This window comes from Acanthaster planci, linkage group LG15 (assembly GCF_054643075.1).
Source record: "Acanthaster planci isolate LZ-2023a linkage group LG15, COTS_SCS, whole genome shotgun sequence".
Classification (NCBI taxonomy): Eukaryota; Metazoa; Echinodermata; class Asteroidea; order Valvatida; family Acanthasteridae; genus Acanthaster; species Acanthaster planci.
Window position 1 is genome coordinate 9,439,619 of NC_141791.1, and position 25,160 is coordinate 9,464,778.

Consider the following 25,160-nt stretch of genomic DNA (forward strand, 5'->3'; position numbering starts at 1 on the left):
AGCTGTATTACTCCTGAAGTCTTTTAAAACGGCATTCTATATTTGTGTTAATAGCCAGCACGAGTGTAAATAATGACGCCCACTGAGTGCCATTTTAGACAACGCACATGTGTTACTATTCCTGGATTTTATCCCCGCATGCACAGGACCAGAGAACTGAACTCAGGGACAGGTGGACACTCGCATTCCATTCCTTTTGTGTCGATTGGCCTGAGCAGCCGTTTATTGAACTTGACACAGTTCAGGTTGTTCCCGCCCGCATCTGGTGACGTGGAACTGCAAAAATTACATTGCGCACAATCAAAGTATAGCAACTCAGCAATATATGGAAATAGTTCCCGCCCGAAGCTGGTGACGCAGAACTGCAAGCATATCTTACATTGCGTTTCAAGCAAAGTGTAGCTATTCAGCAAAAATTACAGAGATTGTTCCCGCCCGAGCCTGGTGACGCAGAACAGCAACTCATATCAGCAAATACATAGAGCTATCAGCAAAAATGTATGAAAAGCAATTATCATATCAGCATTTGTTTCCGCCCAAAGCACATGGAGCGGTAAATTAATACTGGAATGTACCTGCTCGGTACAAGCCTTCGATATGCAAATTCAAACAGCAATTACAACTGGCAGAATGCAAAATTACCCAACTTTCATGAACAAATTAGCAAGGATTAACTCCATCATACAATAACTTTGGGCCAGCCATCAAACGCTGGGATCGGACAGCAATTTCCACGAGTTGCGGCCCGACTTGGGCTTACACTGGGTTGCTGGAATAATGCCATGGGCAACTAATAAGCATTTTCAACAACCACTTACAGCTATTTATGTCAAACGGCAGAAATTAGTGAGTATGAAATGGCTTTTCTTAATTTGGCCCTTAATAATCTAGTGACTCCCCCGACAAAGGAAGGGATCAGGCCTTTCCTTTCGGCACATTCTCATAAGCGTCGTAAATAAGAATACAGTGCCTTTAAACCGAGGTCAATTTGCGGTCCCTGAATGAAATTCACGCCAAACGGGTTTGTTGCTGAATGAAGTCGGCAATATGACCGCCGCCAAATAGACCCCAGGTGGTGGTATTAAGGGGATAATGCAACAGGCAAACAATATGGCGCCAGGGCTTGGTAGAAGTTGTCGAGAATGAGCGAACAACATCATCAGTCAAATGAAATTCGTCCGCATGAAATAACGACGCGGACGACCACTGGATCTGGGGGTGCCAAATAACACCCCCATTAGCGTTTCGAAATAATGAACGAACGTACGCGTTCAGCGAACGTCGCGTACGCTCGAGGGAACTCTGCTTTAGGGCGTGAGGGTCAGTATGCGGCAGTGCTTCTCTGGTCAAATTGATGCACTGCCGTGCTACAATACTCGGTAAATGTTTGTGTACAAGCCCCAGGTCGTTGGCGCCAAACGGCAGCATGATGACGTCAGGTAAGATCGGAACTGCTGACCACGCTTCCAACAGGAAATCGGAGAACTGGAACATCTGGAGTCTTCGCCGTCCCATCCAGTGGATATATGCCAGCGATGACCCCGCCGCCCGAGCACACCAGCACACAGAGCCGTCCCCAATGACCCACACAGTTATGACAATTTATCTTCACAACAGAAAATAGCTATCCAAGCAATATTACTCCTGAAGACTTTTAAAACGGCATTATATTTTTGTGCTAAAAGCCAGCACGAGTGTAAATAATGACGCCCACTGAGTGCCATTTTAGACAACGCACATGTGTTACTATTCCTGGATTTTATCCTATATTTAATGATTTGATCCGAGGCACAGTCGTCGATAATAAATAACGTATTTACTTCGTCAAAAATGTTCTGGTATAAATCTATTGCCTCGTTTAATTCTAAATTTTCACGGTCTAAGTCGCATAAATATACGTTTTCATCGGCATAGATCCACAGCCTGTCCAAATAAATTTTATTTTTTAGTAATGTTGGACAAATAATTATAATATCCTCAAACACAAATTTATATTCAATCTTTAAAAGGTCCAATATCCAATTTGTTTTAGCGCTGCCCGTGTCACCTACAATTAAGGCGCAACGTGGACTTTTAAACATGTTCATTTATTTTAAACTCGACTTAATAGACTAAACTCTTGAAATTCCCGTCGTCAACCGTCAACTGCTAGTCCATTTCCAAAAATACATACATCGTTAACGCACCTGCCGTCTCTGCCTCACGCTCCATCTGTATCGACATATCACCCCCGCCGCCAAGCGGTCGACCCGACCTATGAGCCGAATTATCATCAGAACTCCTGAAATCGAGCCACAGACTGAACTTATCTTTTGGATATTCAGCCATGTCAACGCCTGCTGAATTTACATCTTTTACAAACGCTCGGCCGGCCTCGGTGTCTGAATCGCAGAAATATTTAGAAATTTTGTTCCAATGTTGATATTCAAAAAGTCCCTGCGAATACAATTGATTTGGCTTACCTTCAACCGTTACTACCGTTTTCGTGATATGTGGATCGTAAAATCTCTTGGGGTTTTGGCGGCTGGATCTTTAAACAGAATCAAAACGCCTTTTAGACTCTTAATCGTCTGATCGATATTAATATTCCATAACGTATCAGACTTATTGACCACTTGTTTTTTTCACGAGTGAATCCTGTCGAATAAATAATAGACCAAGCCTTTATGTTTTTGCCGGTCCCTTGTGCCAAATCGCAATTAGTCACTACTTCATATTCTAAAGTCAAATACGAAATTGAATACTCCGCTGCCGTATCGATCGAATTGACTACTTTATCGTGTCCATTAAAAGTTAACTGATACGTCAGAGGCTATTTAAAATCCGACGGATAAAAAGGCCCGTGATCCGTCAATGGCGGCACATCTAGCGGAATCACGTAACGATTTTTGAAAGCGTCGGCAATCGCCTTATCTTTGCCATTGTTTGCGGCCGCACTCGCATTGGCTGCGCCCAGCTTCAATTTCGCCACGTTTTCACGTTCTAATCCGAAATATGCCATATTTCTCGTTTGCGAAATTGGTAGCCAATTATCCTTAAAGTTGTGGAATACGTCCACGTCTCTGTAACTGACGATTTTATATCCCTGTAGACTAACGTTTATTTCATCCTGAATCTCTAAAACCATGTCACCAATATGATCGATATCAGCACGTATGTAGCCCAGCATTCCCTGGATATCCATCTGAGCGGCCTGAATTTCTGACAGTTGATTTTTAATTTCGCTATTCATGTTTTAAATTATATATACTTATATACTTTTAAATCAATTTTAAAAACATATGTTAAAACATATATTTTTAAGAAAGCACATTATTAATTTCTAGGCTCTGGGTGATTGTTAATTTTGATTGTAATTTTGTCGTTTTTAATTTGGTTGGACATGTCTGGGAGAATCTGGGTGTTCTCTTGGTGAGTGTTTCCAGTTTTCGGGCACAAGGATGAGTCTTGGACGCACGATGGGTCGTTGGAGGGAGAGTTGGTGCTGGCCGTGTGTGGAAGTCCCAACATGTTTGGTTTAAACTTTTAATCAATGTTAAATTGTGTTTATTTTAATTATTTTGGGTCTTTGTAAATAGTTGTTCTAATAGGTATTTTTTTTAAATATTGTTAAGCACTCCTGAACATTTTTTTATGAAATGAGCGCTATATAATTTATTTTATCGCTATGGGATAAAATGCATTATTCACCACAACGCACGTCGTTTAGTCATTGAAACAGTCCTGGTCATCTGGCTTATATGGTGAACAAGGCACTACTGTCTGCGCCTACGAGTGCCAGTGCCTTCACCACTACGGTCGAAACGGATCCGGCCAACCCATCAGTCGGCAGATCGATGGCGGAGGATACCGGTTCAGCGACGTCCCCCACCCCAGTGACGAGCGGACAGGCCGGGAGTCGCAGCGCAGGTTCCGCCGGAAGCGGATTTCCCGGAACTTTCACCTCTTCAGGTGGTGAGTTCAGTTCAGTTGCATTAGGACTGCAACCTGACGCAACGACACACCAGGACAATGCTGGGGATTCCCCGGCTGTAGGGCTTGCTCTAAACACGGCTTTAGGCCCAGGCCAGCCTCAGATCGAAACCGATAACGTGGCAATTACTCAGGCCCAGGCTCATCAGATCTCAAGTACAGGCTTAAGCAACTCCCCTTTTCCAACTTGGGCGATGGCCAACAATTCTCTTAATTCTCCAGTAGCCCTGCCCGCTATTCCTAACGATTTCGGAAACACTAGACCTGTCCCACTGCTCGCCATGGGAGAAGGGGCTCCCCTTGATATTCACGTTCCGCAGTCAGCCAAAGAGAAGATTTGGAACGGAAAATATGTGGATATGGCGTTACTATATCGTGGCAACGCTCTTAAAGCGCTGGGGGCCGCTTCCGAGCTGACCTTAGCTATCGAACAAGGCCGTGTAGTTTTTAAGCCAGCGACGACGCACCCGCGTAAAATCGAGTCCGTTGATAAATGGCTCAGTGCCTTTCATGTGTTTATGGCAATTTATGCAGTGCGTCACCCCAGCCGCATATTCGATTTATTGAAGTATGCGGAAATTATCCGCACTGCCGCCGCGCAATTCCCCGGCCTAGGCTGGCGCAATTATGACGAACAGTTCCGTTTGCGTATGGAAGTAAACCCCTCTCGTTCTTGGGCTACCATCGACATGGAACTGTGGGTTACTGTTGCAGCCGTTGGTACGTTATCTTCAGCGTCAGCCCCAGCGGCAGTCGCTCGGACCCAACAGTACAATAAACGTGTCTGTTTTCCCTTTAACTCCCCAACGGGTTGCCGGTGGGCCTCGTGCCGGTACGTCCATAGCTGCACTCGATGTGGCCGTTCTGGACACGGGGCGTCCGACTGCAGAATAGCTTTGGGGCTCGGGCCCGCATTTCCAGCCACCCCCGGTCCCGCGCACCAGCCGATTGGTCCCGGTCGCGCTTCACATGCGTATACGCGTTACACGAAGACGCCGTTGGCAGCGTCAGGCGCACGGCAAGCGGCTCGGCCGGCTTTAACCAGTACAGTAACAAGGCTGGACACGCACAATGTGAGCGATAACAACCGCCAATCGGCGGGTACTGCTAACGGGGACAGAAATACTACTTTTCGTCCCCCCCAACACCCGTTAATATCGTAGTCCTCAAGCAATGGTTGTCGGGTTATACAGATAAATCGGCGGCTAATTTGCTGTATAACGGTTTTGCAAACGGTTTCTCGCTGAGCTATCATGGTCCGAGGGTACGTAAAGATTCTGATTGCCTTAAGTCCGCGAAGGGTAGGCCAGAAATCGTCCTCCAGAAATTACGCGATGAAATTGCATTAGGCAGGATTGCAGGTCCCTTCTCGGACCGGCCATTTCCAAATCTTCAGTGTTCACCTATTGGTCTCGTGCCAAAGCACCGACAGGGCTCGTTTCGCCTTATTCACCATCTCTCCTATCCACTAGGTGAGTCTCTCAATGACTTCATTGATAAGGACGAGTGTGTAGTTCATTATGCATCATTCGATACGGCTGTCGATTTAGCGATGTCCGCCGATTCAGCAACATGGCTAGCAAAAACGGACATTAAGTCGGCTTTTCGGTTGCTTCCCGTCGCCCCTTCTGATTATGAATTGCTTGGCTTCAAGTTTCACAATCAGTTTTATTATGATAAGTGCTTACCCATGGGATGTTCGGTGTCCTGCAGGCTTTTTGAGGCATTTAGCACCTTTCTGGAATTTCACTTTAAGCAACTGTCGAACACTCAAACTGTCACCCATTATTTAGACGATTTCTTGTCGCATAACATGGCAGCCCGGAAAAGCGCCGCTTCATAGCTTGTGGGGCACACATGCGGAAGTGCGTTAATGATATCGGTCAATAACGGTAAGGTCATTGGCCACCGTTCATCGCCACCCGGTTTGTCCCGGCGACAACCTGTCAATAATTTCGCCACCCACCTCCCCATCTCCACCATAATTTTGGACTATGAATTTAGCTTTTACTGGTTTAATGGCGGGAACTACCTGGGAGCGACACGCAGTTTCCGAAGTAAACAAATAAACAATTTAGGCGAATTATCTCGCAGTGATTATAACGTAAAGTTAGTTGTTAGTAATGTTTCATTTCGTTTTTCTTAAACACTACGCCAAGCACCCTCTTGTTCTGGTGGGGCTTATTCTAACCGCCTGTTCAAGCGGTGGAAAAAACGGCGTGCCTTATGTAAGTTTTTCTTAAGTTGTAAAGGATAAATAGAATCACATGACTATTCATTATAGGACAAGCACCTACTTGTTCCGGTGGGGTTTGTCTGCATGGCAAGTGTGCCAAGGAATTCCAACCTGTTATGCCAAGTGTGGCAAGTCTTTCTGCTAACAACCTTGCTTTTTTCTGCCAAGTGTGGCAAGCCTTTGGCGAGTTTGTTCCTGTTTTTCTGCCAAGTGTGGCAAGTATCTCTTTGGCAAGTGTGCCTGAGTTTCTGCCAAGTGTGGCAAGTATGGCAAGTGTGCCAAGAAATCTTACAGAATTTCTGCCAAGTGTGGCAATAGAAAGTGGTGTTGAAATCAGCAAAAACAAATAAACTTGCCGCTCGAAATCTTTGCCAAAAACCAAAACGTGGTGTCAATGTGTGGTTTGTGCACATAGAGTTGGAGAATAAATTGAATTTAATAATAATAATATATTTTAAATTATATATTTTAAAAAAATGGCGAGTGCTTAAATGATCGTTGGAGGAGCTACAGTGAACGCTTTAGCATTTACGGGTTCAAATTTTTTGTTTAGCAGTTTGTCAAAAAGTAAAGTTGACGAGGAACGTAGACGTCACGATTTAGCCCTAGAACAGCTGGCACAAGCAAAAGAATCCTGGGAGGAAAACTGCGTACATATGTTAGACTTTTTAAACGAGCGAATGTGACAAGAACGCGTGAGTCATCAAACATTTGTTAATGTGGATGAAGCGTTGCGGGCCTACAGCGAATAAACCAGTAAAACCTCAATGCCGTTACCACCAGAACCTAAATTATCAGATTTTTACGCGCTTTCCAAAGATAAAAAACTCGCAAATTTATCTGGATTCTATCTGGGACAGCTTTAGTTGGTTTGTTCGCTTATCGGTTTAGTTAACTTTATTTTAAAATGGAGCAAGAATTTTCAAAATTATTTTACAGCCCGCAAGACTATTGGTGAGGTGAAAACGCGGTCGATCATTTACACGAAAAGACCGATGCAGACAAGGTCAATATTAGGAACTGGTTAAAAAAGCAAGCCATTTGGCAAATTTATTTGCCCGCGCCCGATTACGTATCGCGGCCAATGACGTTACAATCAGAATCAGTCGAACCCAATTATGCACATCAAATGGATATATTATATTTACCCTGGGATCGAGTTAAAAGAAAAACTTTTAAATACGCTTATAAAGAAGCCGAGCCATTGACCAGTAAAACGGCTGAGCAAACGTCTGAAGCCGTGAAACAAATTTATAAAGATCGCCGCTAACTTGGCCTAAATTTATAATGATAGACTCTGGATCTGAATTTAAAGGCTAGTTTAAAAAATTAATGACAAAAAAACGGAGTAGAAATTAAAGTGGGCGAGCCAGGCATTCATAGGTCACAGGGGATCGTAGAAAGGTTTAACCGTACTTTAGCCGAAAGGTTATTTGGTCATCAATATGCTCAAGAAATGTTAAACGTAGGCGTTCGTAACGTGGAATGAGTAGAACGTTTGCCTCAAGTCGTAGAATCGCTAAACGAAGAAAAAACGCGTTTAATTGCCAAAGAGCCCGCAGAAGCTATCAAATTAGACCGAGTGAAACAAAAACTGAATGCACCTCCAAGAGCGAGCAAGCGAAAACTTCCTCCAGATGTGGTAGTTAGGTACCTCTATTACCCGGGTGAGCAGGAAGGAGGCACCGTCAGAAGGGCAACAGATCCGCTCTGGTCCGTTGACGTTTATCAAATTGAAAAACGCACCAGCCAATTTAAACGAGTCAATGGCAGGCGAATAAAAACGGGTCCCGCTTTATATTATTTATTAACCCGGGCGAAATAGGACTTTTGTCAAAGAAGAACTTCAGGTTGTACCTGATGATACCGAATTACCACCCGCTTTATAATGTCCGTGGGATAAGGTTTTAATGCCGTCTGGTAATATACAGCACTTGGTGTCTAGCGGTGAAAGGCTTAATTTATTTTGCGTGATGGTGTACATTTGATGTTTATCTGATCTAAATAATTGCTTTTTATTGAAATATTGCATCCGTTCAAATAGGCCTTTTATATGCCTCGTGTGTTAGCCTTAGCCGCTTTTGGGTGACCACTTTTGTCACGCCTTTCGCCTTTTTCAAATTTTGCCGATCCGTTAAGATCGAGTACATTTTTGGACGTATGCAAATTACCTCTGAAATTGTTTGACCTCCAAATCCATCTTTCATTTTGCCAATGACCTTATGTTTTTTGAATCGTTAAGTTGACGATCGGTTGGGTAATTACTAAAGTCAAATAATTTACACTTTTTGCGTTAGTATTTGTTTAAATTGTCGGTTTGAATTTGAACTAATAAAGAATCCGTATCCGTATATAAAACACACACATTTGAACCAAAATCAGCTTTTAATGAATTATAATAGAAATCATACATTAAGAGTTTTGGTTAAATCTAACACGCTTACTCCGCAATAAATGGACTTATTCAACTGCGGTTTAATTCGATACATTTCCACAAATGAATGCTCGTACTCCTTAAACGGCGTGGTGGATTTGTTATTCGGTTTAAAAGTTAACTTCTGGTATTTTTAGTCATCTTGAGAGTCTCTCAATAAATGCCCATCCATCCTATAGCGCACGTTTTCCATAGTTTTGCCAAAGATCGAGTTATTCATCAATTTAAAGAAATCCTTCTCAAAATCCGACTTGGCTGATTTGTGTAACTCAGTATTTTTATCGATATAACTTTTCATCCAGGGCTCCTGTTTAAAAGACATCACTCAATGAACCTTTTTTAATTCTAGGCCTAGTTCTAAATATTTCTGTAAAGTTCGATAATGAACCACATATTTATTTTTGTTGTTTATACTTGACACGAGTTTATCTATTGACGTAATTCGCTCGCCGTTTGCCATTAAATCCTTTTGATACCTGAAGGCCATTCATTCGGGATCGATATATTTTCAGGGGCTAGTGGGAAGTCATTATGTAAATCGTGTAAGTGTCTTGGATAATCTAACGTCACCTCGAGAATATAACCTTTTGACGCTCTTGGATAAATTTTCGAGATGAACTCTGGGGTAAATTTAGTTACGTCCTGAATCCAACTGAAATCTTTAAAAGGCAAAGGCTGACTCATGGCCCAGTCGTATAAGGGACGGCATCAAAAATACAGAGACCGTTCGCACGCGTACGAACGCCAGGAACGCATTCTTTTGTTCAAGCTTCTCCACTTGGCACGCGTGAGAACGGCCCTCCCGTTCCCTTGCGTTCCTCTACAACAAAAGACCTGTCACGGTCTGTGCACACAGCAAGATGTTGTGGCCCCCATGGTGGCATAAAACCTATGCGAAGAAAATGTGAAGTCCCCGAAACAAGAATGGTGTTCTAACAACCGTCCATGGATAGGAAATAAAATTCTCGGTGAACAGTGAACGGCGGGGAAAATTAAATGTTGTGTCACTCTTCTGCTTAAGACATTTCTTTTTAATTCTCTGATGTAGAGTACTTGAACGCTGCATTCCACAAAGTAATACTTTGCTTCTTATCAGCAAAAAGATATACATTGTATAAAGTTTTGAGAGGGGGGTGGTGTGTTTGTTATGGAGTAGAAAGATCTTTCCAGCCTTTGAGGTTAGCCGATCGCGCCATTATTTATTTTCGGTATGTGGAGCCTGCCAATACTGAACTTGAAGAAAAAACATTAAGCGCTTGCAATGTCAGCACTCTTTGCACTAGAATTAGGGGAAGAATTTTGAGCCCTGCCGATCGCATTATGTTTCATTCCAGGTTGTATCCCTCCCTATCAGAGCGCATTATCGCCTTCACAAATTTATTCTACCATTGCAGAGTTCTGTCATTGAGATCTAGGCAAAAACATTTCAGCCCCCAACTGGTTGCTCTTTTTGGAGATGTTTAATCTTTAATTTTAAGGACCTCCAGCAAAAAGAATATTCCTGCCTTTGCACATTTAAAAAACAATCCAAGGATACTTGTGCTTCACAGATTTTAAGGGTCGGAATTTATGTTTAATAGCAACTTCTTTTCAGTCTGCCGTTAACCTTTTGGTCAACACACACAAATAACTCTGGGACTGCGCAAGTGTATCCTACCAATGGCTGTTTTACTTGTAAAGAATCAACTTAGTAATTGGCTGAGGACGTATGATCGCTGTATCTGCCCCGAACTGCATCTTCACAGAGAGCCTGCATGACCCAAATACTTAAAAAGATACATGATGTCTAATGGAACAATAGAGCTGTCAATCACTCCTCAGAAGACTTATTTTCCTGCAGAGCTGGGGTGGATTTATTCTAGAATTTTTTTATCTTCCGGATTTGCCGAGACACTTTTTTATTTTTCACTTGCTCAACCGCCCAGTTATTTTATTCGGAGCACCCAACTCTCGGCATTTCTCCAAGGTTTTTTTTTCTGTACCAAGGCTCTTTTTTATTTCGAGGACCAAACCCGCCAAAAATATTAATTCTTCCCTCCCCGGTATTTACTTTTTTTATTCAAACTTAGACCAGGTCTAGTTTTAAAATTTTTCCCGGCACCTCTGCTTTTTTTATTCGGAGCAACCAACCCGCCAAGAATATTAATTCTTCCCTCCACAGCATTTTTTTTCTATCAAAACCTTGACCACTTGTGGTTTTTATTTTTTCCCGGAACCGCTGCATGTTTTTTCGGATCATCCATCCTAACCCATGAAATATGTTCATTTTTTCCTCTTCGGCATTTATTTTCTATCCACACCTTGACCACTTGTGCTTTTTATTTTTTTCCGGCACTGCTGCATTTTTTTCGGAGCATCTATCCCAACCCATCAAATATATAAATTCTTTCCTCTTTGGCGTTTTTCTGTCCAAACCAAGACGACGCGTGGTTTTTATTTTTTCCTGTACCTGTTCACATTTTTTCTTATTCCAAGCACCCAACCCATCAAAATATATTTCATTGCTCCTCGACTTTTTTTTTAATCAAAACTTTGACCAGGGTGGTATTTTACTAAGAATGTATAAAATGTGGGAAGTCGGTACATCAAAGGGACAACATGAGCGTTTTCTAAGAGGAAGGAAAAAAATCTTATCGGACCAAACACTGTTGACACTTATTTAGCCAAGACTCAAGAACAGCTTGTATGCCTGTTCTTCGCATCTTTGTTGTGACGCTGCTGTTCTCGCGCGCACAGGAACGGCCAATTAACATAACAATACTCTCTGAATCACACAAGCTTGTGAACGGCAGGAAGGCATTCCGAAGTGCTCTTCGGAATGGGGGTGAACGGGAAGGCGTGCAGAACGGAAGGGAACGCGTGCGGACGCGTGCAAACGGTCTCTGTATTTTTGATCCCGTCCCTAAATTATTCGCGTCTAAATTCATGATAAATCCCTAGGCTCCCCAGCTTTGACCACACATCCATACGTTCACTTGTCACAAACCACCCTTACAGTGCAGGGACCTGAGAAGGGCAAATTACGTATAAATTATATTAATTAACATCTAAATAAGGGTCGACACTTCCGGCTTGGTGCGCATGACACGTGTGCACCTATACTATATTTGGTTTGAGCGTCCAGAGCTGTGAGGTATTTCATGCATTGCGATTGTAAAAGTACTCTTTTGAATCTCCCATTTTAAGTACTATAATTAATAAATTTCGACCGGTGGAAGTCTTTCGACCGAATGTAACTTTGAAGTCCGCTTGCTTGTATTTGGGACTAGGAAAACGTAGGAAGGAATTAAAAACAGTTCACCCCTCATCTGAATGTGGAAATTCACATTACAAAATAAAATTTCATTGCCTTTGAGTTGGAAAACAAGCTTTGTTGTAATGTAATGTAATGTAATGTAATGTAATGTAATGTAATGTAATGTAATGTAATGTAATGTAATGTAATGTAATGTAATGTAATGTAATGCAATGTAATGTAATGTAATGTAATGTAAGATCCATGTTTGTTCCGATTAGCAGCCTAAAACTAAATCTCAACGCATTTTGTCCTAAAGATACATTTGAAATTAGTGCGCTGAATAGGAATTGTAAACTATTGAAATACTTGCTGCAACGGGGTATCAATTTGACGCCGCGGCAAGATATACATTCAACGATTTAACTCGTCGTGCCGAGATAATAACGCGACGATATAGTAGTATATTTTTGCAAGTGGCCCTTATACGCTTCTGTACTCATTCGCTTCCGTAGAAAACAATTTGTTTCGTATAATTCGTTTAACTCGGGTGCTTATGTTATTTCTTGTGGAGTCCCACAAGGTTCTGTATTGAGTCCCCTGCTATTTTGCTTGATATCAATGACATCTGCAATACATCAGATATTTTATCAGTTTGCCTTTTTGCAAATGACACCAGCTTGTTCTAATAGTCACACCAATGTTGATAAGCCATTCAAAATATCAATGGAGAGCTTATTAATATAAATAAATGGCTTTTAAAGAACAAGCTATGCCTTAATTTACTAAAATCAAATGATGTTACATACATGATATTTTGTGGAAAACAGATGAGGTATGCGCGAACTATTCCAATTACTGTAAATGGTACAAACTTCAAACAATAAAAATGCACTCGATTTTAAGGTATTATCATTGACAGCATTTAACTTGGAAGGACCACTGTAATATGTAGCAAGTAAAGTTAAAAAATGGCCTAATGAATTGCTCAAAATTTTATTTGCCAAGCAGTATTTTGCTTGCCCTGTATAATTCCTTTGTTCTTCCGTATTTAAACTATTCCATTTTTAGATGGGGTGGGGCTACATCTATTGCTAAAAAAATTCTGTAGTTGCAAAAAAAGAACTGTACTGCTCCATTGATTGCCAAATTTAAAATCCTACGTTTACCGAATTTTGCTTATGTACATTTGTGTATAAACATACGAATGCATTACCATCTTGTTTTAATGCATGTTTCAACTTGCATCAAATGTTCATTCCTGTAATACTCGAAGTGCGTCCAGAAAGTCTTTCTATGTTCAATTCAGTAGAACAGCCCTACATAGAAATAATCTTGTTAACCATGACATTTCAAGTTGGAACAAACTGAATGACGCTTTAAAATCACTGCCAACTATGCCTGCATTTGCCAAAAAAACTGAAAATGACACTGACTTAATAATTTGTGAAATTAGAAATGCCACTAAATAATTATAAAATGTATCCATCGGATAGATGGATTCAGCCACGGTCTAGTCTCAATTATGTATATTTACTGTTTGTATAGTCCTTTTCCTTGTCAGTCCCAGGTCGGGGTAATTTAATTATGGGATGGATGGGGCTCCTTGGCCTTGGTCGGCAATCGATCTAAGAGAAGGATAACTCCGAATTCAAACCTCCGCTGACTTGCGGATACCTCCAGGAGGAGGAAGGGCCACGAAATAAAACCCGACAGAAATCCAGCCCAGAGCACCTAAGGCAGCTGGACGTCATCTCTGACTTCCTTCTGGCAGCTCCTGCAGCCAACCTGGTGCCAAATGTATTGCTCCGCTTTCCTTTGGACCACATCAGCGAGGCCGAGACGGGGATGTTCGAACATGGGCAGCCCTAAATCTCCATACATCTTGCCCAGTTTTGCGCCCCGGAGAGGTCACTTCGGTGCTGCTGTATAACAGATAAACCAACACGGGAGGCAGCAGTTTGCGAGAGATAAGTCCAACCTGTTGGCGTAGGGCAGGACGCTACGAATTGCCTCTGCCGGAGGGAGGGACCATCATGTCCCACTGGTCAGCTACCGCCAGCCTCAAGCCGGGCAGCCCCCGGCCAGTAAGGTGCCGATCCGCCACGGTCTGCCTGCTTCAGTGGGTGCCTGGAGCTGAGAGAAAACTCGACAAGCAGGCGGGAACATCGCTCCAAGCAAAATAAGAAGAAAAAAGAAACTGCCAGCTCTGCGACTCGTGAGCTGGAACGTCAGGACCATGCGTCCTGGTTTATCCGACGACTTGCGTCAGATTGACGACTCTCGAAAGACGGCCATCATCAACAGTGAACTTCTAAGACTGAATGTTGACATCGCTGCTCTGCAAGAAACCAGGCTCCCAGACAGCGGCATGCTTCTTGAAAACGACTACACTTTCTTCTGGCGGGGTAGATCAGAGGAGGATTTGATGATGTTGGATTTGATGTCAAGAACAGCCTGCTGCCAGCTTTCGAACCTCAAACAGATCGAACCTCAAACAGGCGGCACGGAACGCATCCTGGCCCTGCGACTTTCCACCTCTGCAGGCTCCGCCACCATATTGAACGTCTACGCGCCAACGCTCTGTTCTGCGTCAGAGGACAAGGATCAGTTCTACGGGGAACTTGATGCCGCTGTATGCAACATCCCAGGCTCTGAGCACTTGTTTCTGCTTGGGGATTTCAACGCCAGAGTGGGAGGAGATCATGACACCAGGCCTGATTGCCTTGGTCTTTTCGGGATTGGCAAGTTGAATGAGAACGGCCAGAGACTGTTGGAACTCTGCTCCTACCGCAAGCTGTGCATCAACACGTTCCAACACGTTCTTCAGCCCCAAGCCATACCACCAAGTGTCCTGGAGGCACTCAAGGTCGCACCACAGGCACAAGCTGGACCTGATCATCACCAGAAGAGCCCAGCTGAGAGGGGTACTCACCACACGCTGCTTCTGCAGTGCAGACTGCGACACAGACCACTCGTTAGTTTGCAGCAAAGTACACTTCTTGCCACGAAAGATCCACCGTCTAAGCGCACAGGACCCCCACGTATCAACACTGCTAAGACGTCTGACTCCGAGTTCTGCAGTCAGTTCACTGATGCTGTTGCAACAACCCTCGAAGACCAGCCGGCGTTCGAGACTGCAGAAGAGAGATGGAACTTCTTGCGAGACACCATCCACAGCGCAGCCCAGTCAACATTCGGTAAGAAGGAGCACCGAAACACAGACTGGTTTAAGGAGAATCTTCCTGAGATGGAACCTCTTATTAAGACCAAGCGTGAAGCTCTGATGAACTACAAGAGGGAACCCTCAACTAAGCACCTCGCTGCTCTGAGAAGTACTGGCTGAACTTGTGTCGCAGCATTCAAGACGCTGCTGACAGAGGGAACACACATGGAATCTACGAAGGGATGAAGAAAGCCTTCGGAACTACTGCGAGAAAAACAGCTTCTCTGAAGTCATCCTCTGGCGAGACCATCACCGACCGCAGCAAACAGATGGAACAGTGGGCAGAGCATTACAAAAACTTCTACCTGAGAGAGAATGTCGTCACAGAGACGACCATCAACAGCATCTCCAGTCTGCCCGACATAGAGGAGCTTGACAACTCGCCAACAGAGGAGAAGTTCAGCAAGGCCATTGACTCCCTCGCTCATAGCATCCCGGCAGAGGTGTTGCAGTAGGTTAAGCCCACTCTATTACACCACCTCCATGAGCTCCTGTGTCAGTGCTGGGAGGAAGGCTCCATACCCCACGACATGCGCGATGCAAACATCATAACCCTCTAAAAGAACAAAGGAGATCGCAGCAACGGCAACAACTACAGACGTATTTCGCTGTTCAGCATCGCGGGGAAGGCATTCGCTCGTGTTGCACTGAAAAGGTCACAGCAGCTCGCTGATCGAGTATACCCGGAGTACCAGTGCGGCTTCAGAGCACAGAGGTCCACCATCGACATGATCTTCACGGTGAGACAGCTGCAGGAGAAGTGTCGGGAACAGAAACAGGCCCTTTACATCGCCTTCATCGATTTGACCAAGGCTTTTGATCTGGTCAGAAGGAAGGGTCTCTTCAGGCGCCTGGAGAAGATTGGATGTCCTCCGAAGTTGCTGAGTGTGATTTCGTCCTTCCATGACGACATGCAGGGCACAGTACAGTTTGACGGCTCATCCTCCACCCCATTCCTCATCAAGAGCGGAGTGAAACAGGGATGCAACCTTGCCCCAACACTCTTCGGTATCTTCTTCTCGCTGCTGCTCTCGCCCACTTTCAAACTTTTCAAACTCGTTCGTCTGCGAGCCAAGACCTCACTCAAGGCCTCTCACTCAGAGGCAGGACTACAGAGACTTACTACCTGCCTTGCACACGCCTGCAGTGAGTTCGGCCTGACCATCAGTTTGAAGAAAATAAATGTGATAGGTCAGGACGTCAGCCAAGCGCCCAGAATCACCATAGGTGACCACACCCTTGAAGTGGTTGAGGAGTTCACTTACCTCGGCTCAACAATTGCCAGCAACTTGTCCCTGGATGCTGAGACCAGAAAGCACGCCTGTCAACGAGGGTGTGGGAAAACAGCAAGCTCACCGTCAGCACCGAGATTTCGGTGTATAAGGCCTGCGTATTGATCACACTGCTGCATGGCAGCGAAACCTGGACAGCGTATGCCAGACAGGAACGCCGCCTCAACAGTTTCCACCTACGTTGCCTGCGGCGCATCTCGGGCAGCTCCTGGCAGGACAGAGTACCGACCACCGAGGTGCTTGAGAAGGCAAACACCCAGAGCAAGTTTGTGATGCTGTCCCACAGACGTCTGAGGTGGCTGGGACATGTTCGCCGGATGGAGGATGGACGCCTGACAAAAGACGTCCTCTATGGCGAGCTCTCAGCAGGATCCAGACCAGCCGGCCGCCCCATGCTGCGTTTCAAGGCATGTGCAAGAGGGACATGAAGGCTGCGAAGAACGACCCAAGCTCATGGGAAATGGCTTCTGACAACCGCGACAACTGGCGTCATGTCGTCAGATCAGGTGTCAAGAGAGGGGAGGAGAGAAGGAAGCAGCAGTGGAAAGACAAGAGGGAGCGACGTCGAGCGAGAGCAGCCTCCGCACTTTTGCTGCCCAGTGCCTACACGTGCAGGCACTGTGACAAAGACTGTCATTCCAGAATTAGACCTTTCTGCCATAGCCGGCGCTGTTCCACTTTTTCCGGCGCAGATCCATTGTCTTTCGAGACAGAAGGAGACTATAATAATTTAATTGTTTAATGCATTTTGGATCTAATAACGTGGAGTTTGTTTTTAAGTTGTCTTTAAGTATAGCAATGTACTACCTATGTGTCTTTTTAGGGCAATGTTGAAATGAATGTGTGTGCAAAGGAAAATAGTCTAAGCTTAATGCAAACATTTCTTCTTAAAGCTTGAGGTCGCTTGCTTATTTTGTTCTCAGTGCTTCACCAAGTAAGGAGCACGAGGGCGCTACAGCAGGACCACAGTGACTAATTTGCGTCAACACTTATTCCATATTCATACATTTCAATTCGTTGTGCAATCTTTTCTTTAGAGAAGCGCAAACTGTGTCTTAACCCCAATTCTGTTCCACATGACGTGACATAGGAAAGAGAGGCGATTGCATCTACACAATAGTAATAGTAAATAGTAATAAAACGCGAAACGGGACCACATTTTGTGAATTATACAAGCGACTACCATCATGAATACTAACATGGTAATGCTCATTTTATACTTTCTAGTACATTTAAGTGTTTCCCAAAAGAAACTTACTGATAAACCTCCCAACATTGTTATGTTTCTCGTGGATGATCTTGGATATGGAGACCTGGGTTGCTACGGCAATGGGACGGTAAAGACACCTAACGTGGATCGTGTAGCAGCAGAGGGAGTTCGTTTCACGAGGATGTACTCTCATGCTACATGCACCCCCAGCAGAGCATCTCTTTTAACAGGTAAGCTTTGTTTTGTTGGAAATGCTCGGGCAAAGGAGGAGGAGGGGCGAGTAAATCATATCCGTGAATGGATTTGCGATTTTGTGATAATCTTCATGCACTTTTGTAGAAAATCAAAGAATGAAAAAGGCCATAACTTAGGGCATAGATCCTGTTTATTATAATGTTACCTGATTTCTTCATTTGAATTTGTTCGTACGAGCATTTGAAAGTGGTTCACAAAAAGTGTTTTAAATTTGTGAAATATTACTCGATTTTTCAGTACACCAATGTGAATAAAAAGTAAAGGGACCATGTAATAGAACTATTCACTAAAACCCTTTAAACTGCACCTTTGTGTTTCAATTAACCTTTTTTTTAACTTTGGTTTTGCCACTTTTATCTGTATTTTAGGATCTTCTTGGTTTAGTTCTGATATGAATGTGCATATTCGTGAGAAAAACTGTATTGTATAAATCCGAGGCACCGAACCTCAACATTATACTGATTTGTGCACAGAATATTGCTAGATATTTCAAACTTCAATACTGAAGATTTCCATTTCCTTTGGGGTTTTTTGGTTGCATACGTTTGTGATAATAAACTAACAGGCAACGTTTTCTGACACGTTTCTGATAAGTAAATTTGGGGTTAAAAATTTGAACATGAAAACCTGAAGACTTATCTATGTCTTCCTGTATTTACATTATTAACAGCGCCCTAACTTGTCTGGAAAAGACTGGTCGATTTTAAAATTTAAAAAGTGCAATGAAAGATGGAAAATCATTCAAAGCTTGAATCAGGGTTGAAAGGTTATACTTATCCTCTTTACAAAAAAAAAAGTGTGAAAATCCGCCCTCTTTGGCTTTTCCTTGTATACCAGTCATTCCACTCATATTATGTTGCGTGTTCAGCAGCTCACTGTACTACCTGCACATTGTTGTAATAGATATCATCTAATCAGTACAAACTGCATGAAATTGGCTCATACCCGCTTCTAATAATGCCCTATAGACTTCCACCTTTCCTCTTGATTTTTCTAAGTTATTGCACTGTGGACAAAATGATTAATGAAAGATTAATAAGACCTCGAAGCAATCAATAACGAACCAAAACAGGACCTTTCCATGAACAGAGACTTGGAATTAGTAAAGCTCCATTGTAGAACTTTTATCTGTGGGCAAACACGGAATGAAATTGGCTGCCATCGTATAAATCAATTTGTCTAAGAGTGTCAGGAGATTGCAGAATATTAGCACCATTTTAAATGCATCAGTAAGAAGTTTTTATATGCATAAATTTATCTGTATTATTTTTTCCCATCGGACCGACCATCGTGCAGGTTACAGAAAATCAAACACTGAATAAAAAGTAATAGGCCTATTTCATTTTATTCCACCTGAGTTTGTAAGTGCAAAACGTAATTCTAATCTGCAAAGTTGATTTCTTCTGACAGGCAGAAAAATATGTTACTGAGTTAGAGTTAAACTAGAATGGGATTTAAGATGTTCATTCAACTTAAGACGAATGTGAATGAACACTTATATCTAGGACTGGCCTGGATAAGAATCAGAAATGAGATAACACTTGATCATGCAATAGACGTAAAGGCGCTTAGATAAAAAACCATTCAAGGTGCGGTTGGAACCAGCTTGGATTGACCTATCTCATCATCTGAAATAAATCACTAGTTGAGTGAGATGTGTCTGCAATAATTGAATGTAGTTTCTATGATTTGGATGACGTTATACAAGGTGGAGATATCTGCTGTGTAAGTCACGAGCTACGCGTGGGCTATTCAAATGAAGGGATCGTTACTGTTGATTTTATACGACCATGGTCGTAAATGCATCAATGCACATTTAATGTTCATTGATGCATGGTCGTATAAAACCAGCGGGCCGCTACACACTCTGCTGATCCTCCTGCCTCTAAAACTGGACCTTCTTCCTAACTCCGTAATGTGATGCTGATTAATAAAGTGCATGAATAAACGTACATTTATTGGCGTAAATAGCCTGAGTTGCTGAAAGCGCCATTAAAACAACAACACTCTGCTGAGTGATCGTTTCAGAATTCCACTGTCTGCATTTTATGGATAAGAAGTGATGGCTCTATCCCAATCAGAGACGTTCTCTCTTATAGATTGATTTCACGAATAAACTTAAGGTGCTTTCGAAAAAAAGACAAATTTATTTGAGGGTGTGTCGCTGTGCAATTTATTTCTACGTGGAGACTGTAGTGGAGCCGGGAGGGTAGAAATAATGAGAATTAAACTTGTGTAGACCGAAACCATTTTTATAAACATAGCTAAGCGATGGTTTGGGTTAGGAATTATCTGGGAAAATATCCCTTCCTATCCATTTTGTAGGTTTACCTGGACTAAGTTTTCTCTTTGCTGATTCATTGTTGCTCATGTACATGGTAATAAGAAACCATCAATCCTTCTCTCAGAAATGTTTTCAGTGTGTTCATTCTGAGTTCACAATTTGAACAGAAATACCCATGCACCGAACCATGTCTTCCCTGGATGATTTTACAGCAACAGCACCCTTGGTTGTCTGAGAAAACATGGATAATTTTTAGTGTATAAAAGTGTGCATTTTTCAACGCATTTAACCAAACAGGAGTAAGAGTTTTCATACGTTGAAGAAAAGTGCAAAGATACAGAAAAAACTATGTAGACAAAAAATTCATTGCAGCTACACTTTAAGTTCGAGATGTCACTGGAAGAAGAAGATAAACTCGACTCAGAGAAGCTGTTTGATCAATTCAAAGAATACTTCAAATTCAGCAGTATTACTAATTCTAGTAAAAACACTGAGGAATCCTGCGTCAAGGATCTTAAGAACAAACTAGAAATGAAGGAGCTGACTGAGCCCGGAAACAAGGATCCATTCGAATTTGGCGGGGAAATAGAACTATCACACGAGAGCATAAGGTCAGCTCTCTCCAGGACAATATTCAAGCTGCAACAGAAGCTCTCAAAGATAGTTCATCGAAGGAGACGAAGAGAATCGTAGCCACTGAAGAAGCTGCTCTGAAAGGAATAAAAACTAGCAGGAATTGCAAGCAAGATCCAGACAGCTCAATCAGTCAAAATGTCGTTGAAGATTCTGGTGATCGTGCTTCTTTTCGGGTTAAAAAAAAGCCCCTACAATATCTTTGTGTTGTTCGTGCGCGGTTTAGCAACATTAATCTCCCATACTGTAATAAAAGCCGAAATAAAAGCCTGGTTTCAAAAGTGTCTTTGGTATATGTCCCAATAAATTGAAACTGTTTTTCATGCGGATGAGCGCAGCGAAGGAGCATGAATACGTAGTTTTTATAATTCGGATGACAAGACAGAGATTTCCCGCCGTGTCTGTCACATGAGCTATGTGCAGGCTATTCAAATGAAGGAATCATGACGTGTGCTATTCAAATGGTTAATTGATACATGGCCGAATAAAAGCAGTGTCCATGGCAACACAGATCAGTTTGGGGTGCGGGGTAGCGTAGCGGTTCTTCCCTTTTTTTGTACCTATGAGGCCCGGACTCGAGTCCCGGCTTGGCCAAGGCTTTTAAGTGCATTTGGTTTCCAGTCCATACTCGCTCTCGCAGGTTTTCTCCGGGTACTCCGGTTCCCTCCTGCCTCTAAAACTGGGCCTTCTTCCCAACTCTGTAATGTAATGCTGATTAATAAAGTTTATGGCGAAAATAGCCCGAGTAGCTAAAAGCCCCATTAAAACAAATCAATACAATCTGTTCAGGCCGCTGGCCCGCGGCACACTCTTATGAGTGATCGTTTAGAATTCCACTGTGCGCATTTTATCGATAAGTTTCACGTTAAAACACCCCTATTCTTCTGCTTTAGTTTGATTTATTTATTTTGATGGGTACGCCCAATGCTGACGTTTGCTTCAGGTGCAGAATCCCAGGTCACTTGTTCAGAGAATCCCTATTCAACTTGGACATCGCATCTTCCTGGGTTAAACTCGGAGCAAGACCCACAATCAGCTACACTAATTTTCACTGTATAAGATACACCCCTATTGGCAAGTCCCCGTCTCACAACGACCCTTCCCCGTCGGCATCGGTATGGCAAGCACTACAGCTCCTATTGCCACCCCCACCTCAATAGGACAAAGCTTGGGAACTCCAGGCATTAGCTGTCAGTAAAGAATCCAACTTGCATCGAAACTGTTTAGACATTCTACAGATAATTTTCTCGCTGCCATTTTGGTCCAACTTTCCCGACAGTCTTCAAGATTTGAAGGAGCAAATATTCAACCAAGCTGTATTAGCTTAAGCTCAAGGCATAATTAATAGTTATTTGTGCAATTGTAGATAGTTTCTCGAATGGTTAAAATAACTGAATGTAAAAATATGACACCCAGCTCAGGATGAACTCATTGCTGCATATCTTGTTCACAAAAAAACTTCAGCTGAATCCGACACCGTTTTAACCACATAGGCTGCTGCCATAAAATGGATACATTCTCTGGTTAATGCAAAACCCAATCCGGTTGATTTATTTATTCATCAAATTATTGTTAGCCGTTGACGTCGACTCCACAAAACTCCAGTGCAAAAAGAACCCATTTCTCCTGAAACAGAAGGGTTGTGGACAAATTCGGTAGTCCCAACAATAACGTGTTTGACCTCCGAATTGTTTTTTACATAATCATGGCACTCTGTAATCACGAATGCTATTTTGTATCGATATCCCCGAGTGGTATCTTTCCCTTGAGCAAACACCAATCACGTCCGAGTCACCGCGTTGATTGGACAATGGTTACAAGGAAGAAAAGTCATTATCGAAGCCTAGACCAGGTCACTAAAACAATTTTTCCAAGTTTTCCTTATTTTCCAGACATGACGAAATGGCGCAACTAAAAGCCAGTCATATTACTCAATTGCCAGAAGGTCATGGGTTGTCAGTTTTTATTCCCACATGTATAACTGACATTTTTAAAGAAGATTCAACAACACTTATTTCTGCCACTAAGTCTGGATTTTAAAGTTGGACTTGTCGAAATGTGACATTAAAATGGGAGATGTGCTCATATTCACTACATTCTCTTATCATCCCAGACAGAAAACGTATATACCTCTGAAGAATAAGCCACTAAGTTACACAAGGTATATAGAGTTATTCTCAGAGGCATTGAAACAGGCAGGAGTGTATCATCCCAAAATATATACGGCTTCATAGTTGAAAGTCAGGTGGAGGATTGTATTTTGCAAATAAAATGGTTTCAGAAGTGCTAATTATGCAGCATGGAAGATCATAAAATCACAACCAAAACCAAATATATTAAAGAGATTTGAAAAGAAGATCAGAAGTCTCTTTTAATTTGGATTATGACCGAAGAAATATTATTTCACAATTTTTCTTTACTTGTTTGAAAATAAAGATGATTTATTTCAACTCCAAAAGAAGAATTACTCCATGCATGTAAATCAGAAATTTGAATACTTAATTAACGCACCGTTTGATTTTCTAATTAAAGACTTAATATTCAGAAATGAATGAAAGAAACAGTTAAAGAATTTTCTTTCTATGTGTAAGAGCGGATACTCTGGGAACAATTATTCACTCGTCTAACTTAATGTTATGAATGTATATTATATTGATACGTTTAATACATGTAACTGTTGACGTAAAACAAATTATCCACGAGATTTTCAAAAGGCTATACAAAAACCTAATTTTATCATTGTGCATGTGACATCAATCTTATCTTATCTTATCAATCAAAGTAAACTGCGAGAGATCTCGAGGACAAACTCGGAAATGAATCACTGAGGGCACTCTCCCATGCAATAATAAACCACGAATTAAATTCCTGGTTTCAAATGTGCATTTGTTATGTCTTCCTATAGACTGAAACCGTTTTTCATGCAGATAAGCGCAGCGATGGAGCATGAAACTTAGCTTTCTTTAGAACATGAGTTTCATAAAATTTGTCCGAAGCAGGTATAGATCACAACAAATTCTACTGCTGGTACAGTTGACAACACGACCGAGGTGTTTCCTGTCATCCACGGTACAGTTTCCATACCAGACAGCGGCCGCGAATGTTAGAACACTCTCAATCGCTGCCCGAGAAAAGTCTCTTGAGGCAGATATTGCTGGGATTTTCTAATAATAAAATCAACATGAATCACCCATTTCAGATCATTGGAGACATGTTATCCAAGAAATTTAAACGAATCAACAGTTTAGACCTCCGAACCATTAATACTAAGAGGTTGAATGTCATTGTGAGTTCTTCTAAAGTCCACAATTATCTTCTTAGTCTTTCCTACATTTATCTCCAGGTTGTTAATGTGACTCTATTGAACTAAGTTGTGAACTTCGTTACAATCAGAGGATTTGTCCCTGAAAATAAGACCACCCAAAGTAATATCGTTCACATATTTGACCATAAAAGTACTACGGGCTTGTACAGCGCTGTCATGTGTAAACAGTGAATACAACAATACAATACACCTCTGAGGTGTACCTGTGTTCAGGACAAGTGACTTGGACAAAGTTGTCCTAAATATCTTCACTCTTTGAGAGTGATCTAACAAAAAAATCTAAAATCCACTGGCAAATTGAAGGATTAAGATCCAGGATTATGATCTCATGATGAAGCTTAACGAGTTAAATAGTGTTAAAAGCCGAACTGTAATCCACAAATAATAATCTACAATAATTAGGGCTATTCTTGTCAAGAAGTTGTGAAGCTTTAAGGAAAACCTACAGAATTGTATCATCAACTGATCTATTTACCTTACAGGCAAACTGAAACAGCTCCAACTTGGGAGACAACTGTGACTGTACATATTTCCTGACTAAAGTTTCCATACATTTCATAACCACTGAAATTAAAAGGGCAACTGGACGGTAGTCATTAAGGCAAGTAACTGGCGATTGTTTGGTCACAGGGATGATAAAAGATATTTTAAATGCAGTCGGCACATGGCTAATTTTCAGGGACATGTCAAACAATTAAAAAAAATAAAAATGCACAATTCGTCTTTGCAATATTGTAACAGATGCGGACAAATCCCATCTGGACAAGGTGCCCTATCAAGCTTTAACTGTCCTAAAATACGGTTTGTATCTTCAGTGGTGACCTCGAAAGGTGGAGGTAATGTTTAGATTATTTCAGGTAAATGATCCTTTGGGCGATCAAAGCGTTTATAAAAGTCATTGAGCTCATCCATAAGTGTTACATCATCCTCAGAAGCTTGTCTGGCCCTTGGTTTAACCTCTCTATAATGTTCCTATAATTTGCACTCATGGGCGTCCAGACCAGCAAAACATCCGTGTCGTCAATGTATGTATGCAGTCGCTTGACTTAACTCCAAAT

At 42.2% G+C, this 25,160-nt stretch overlaps 1 protein-coding gene across 2 annotated transcripts in view; it reads left to right on the forward strand.

The window, feature by feature from the left end:
* LOC110974921 (steryl-sulfatase-like) overlaps positions 1-25,160 on the forward strand; it is a 42,328-nt gene that overhangs the window by 11,168 nt on the left and 6,000 nt on the right. The window contains exon 1 of one of the 2 annotated variants that reach the window (XM_022226889.2): positions 17,532-17,835. The exons of the other annotated variant lie outside the window; for it this stretch is intronic. Coding sequence (XP_022082581.2) covers positions 17,583-17,835 — 253 coding nt within the window. The 5' untranslated portion in view covers positions 17,532-17,582. Of the gene's footprint in view, positions 1-17,531; positions 17,836-25,160 lie in introns of those variants that run through there. 2 annotated transcript variants of the gene reach the window in all.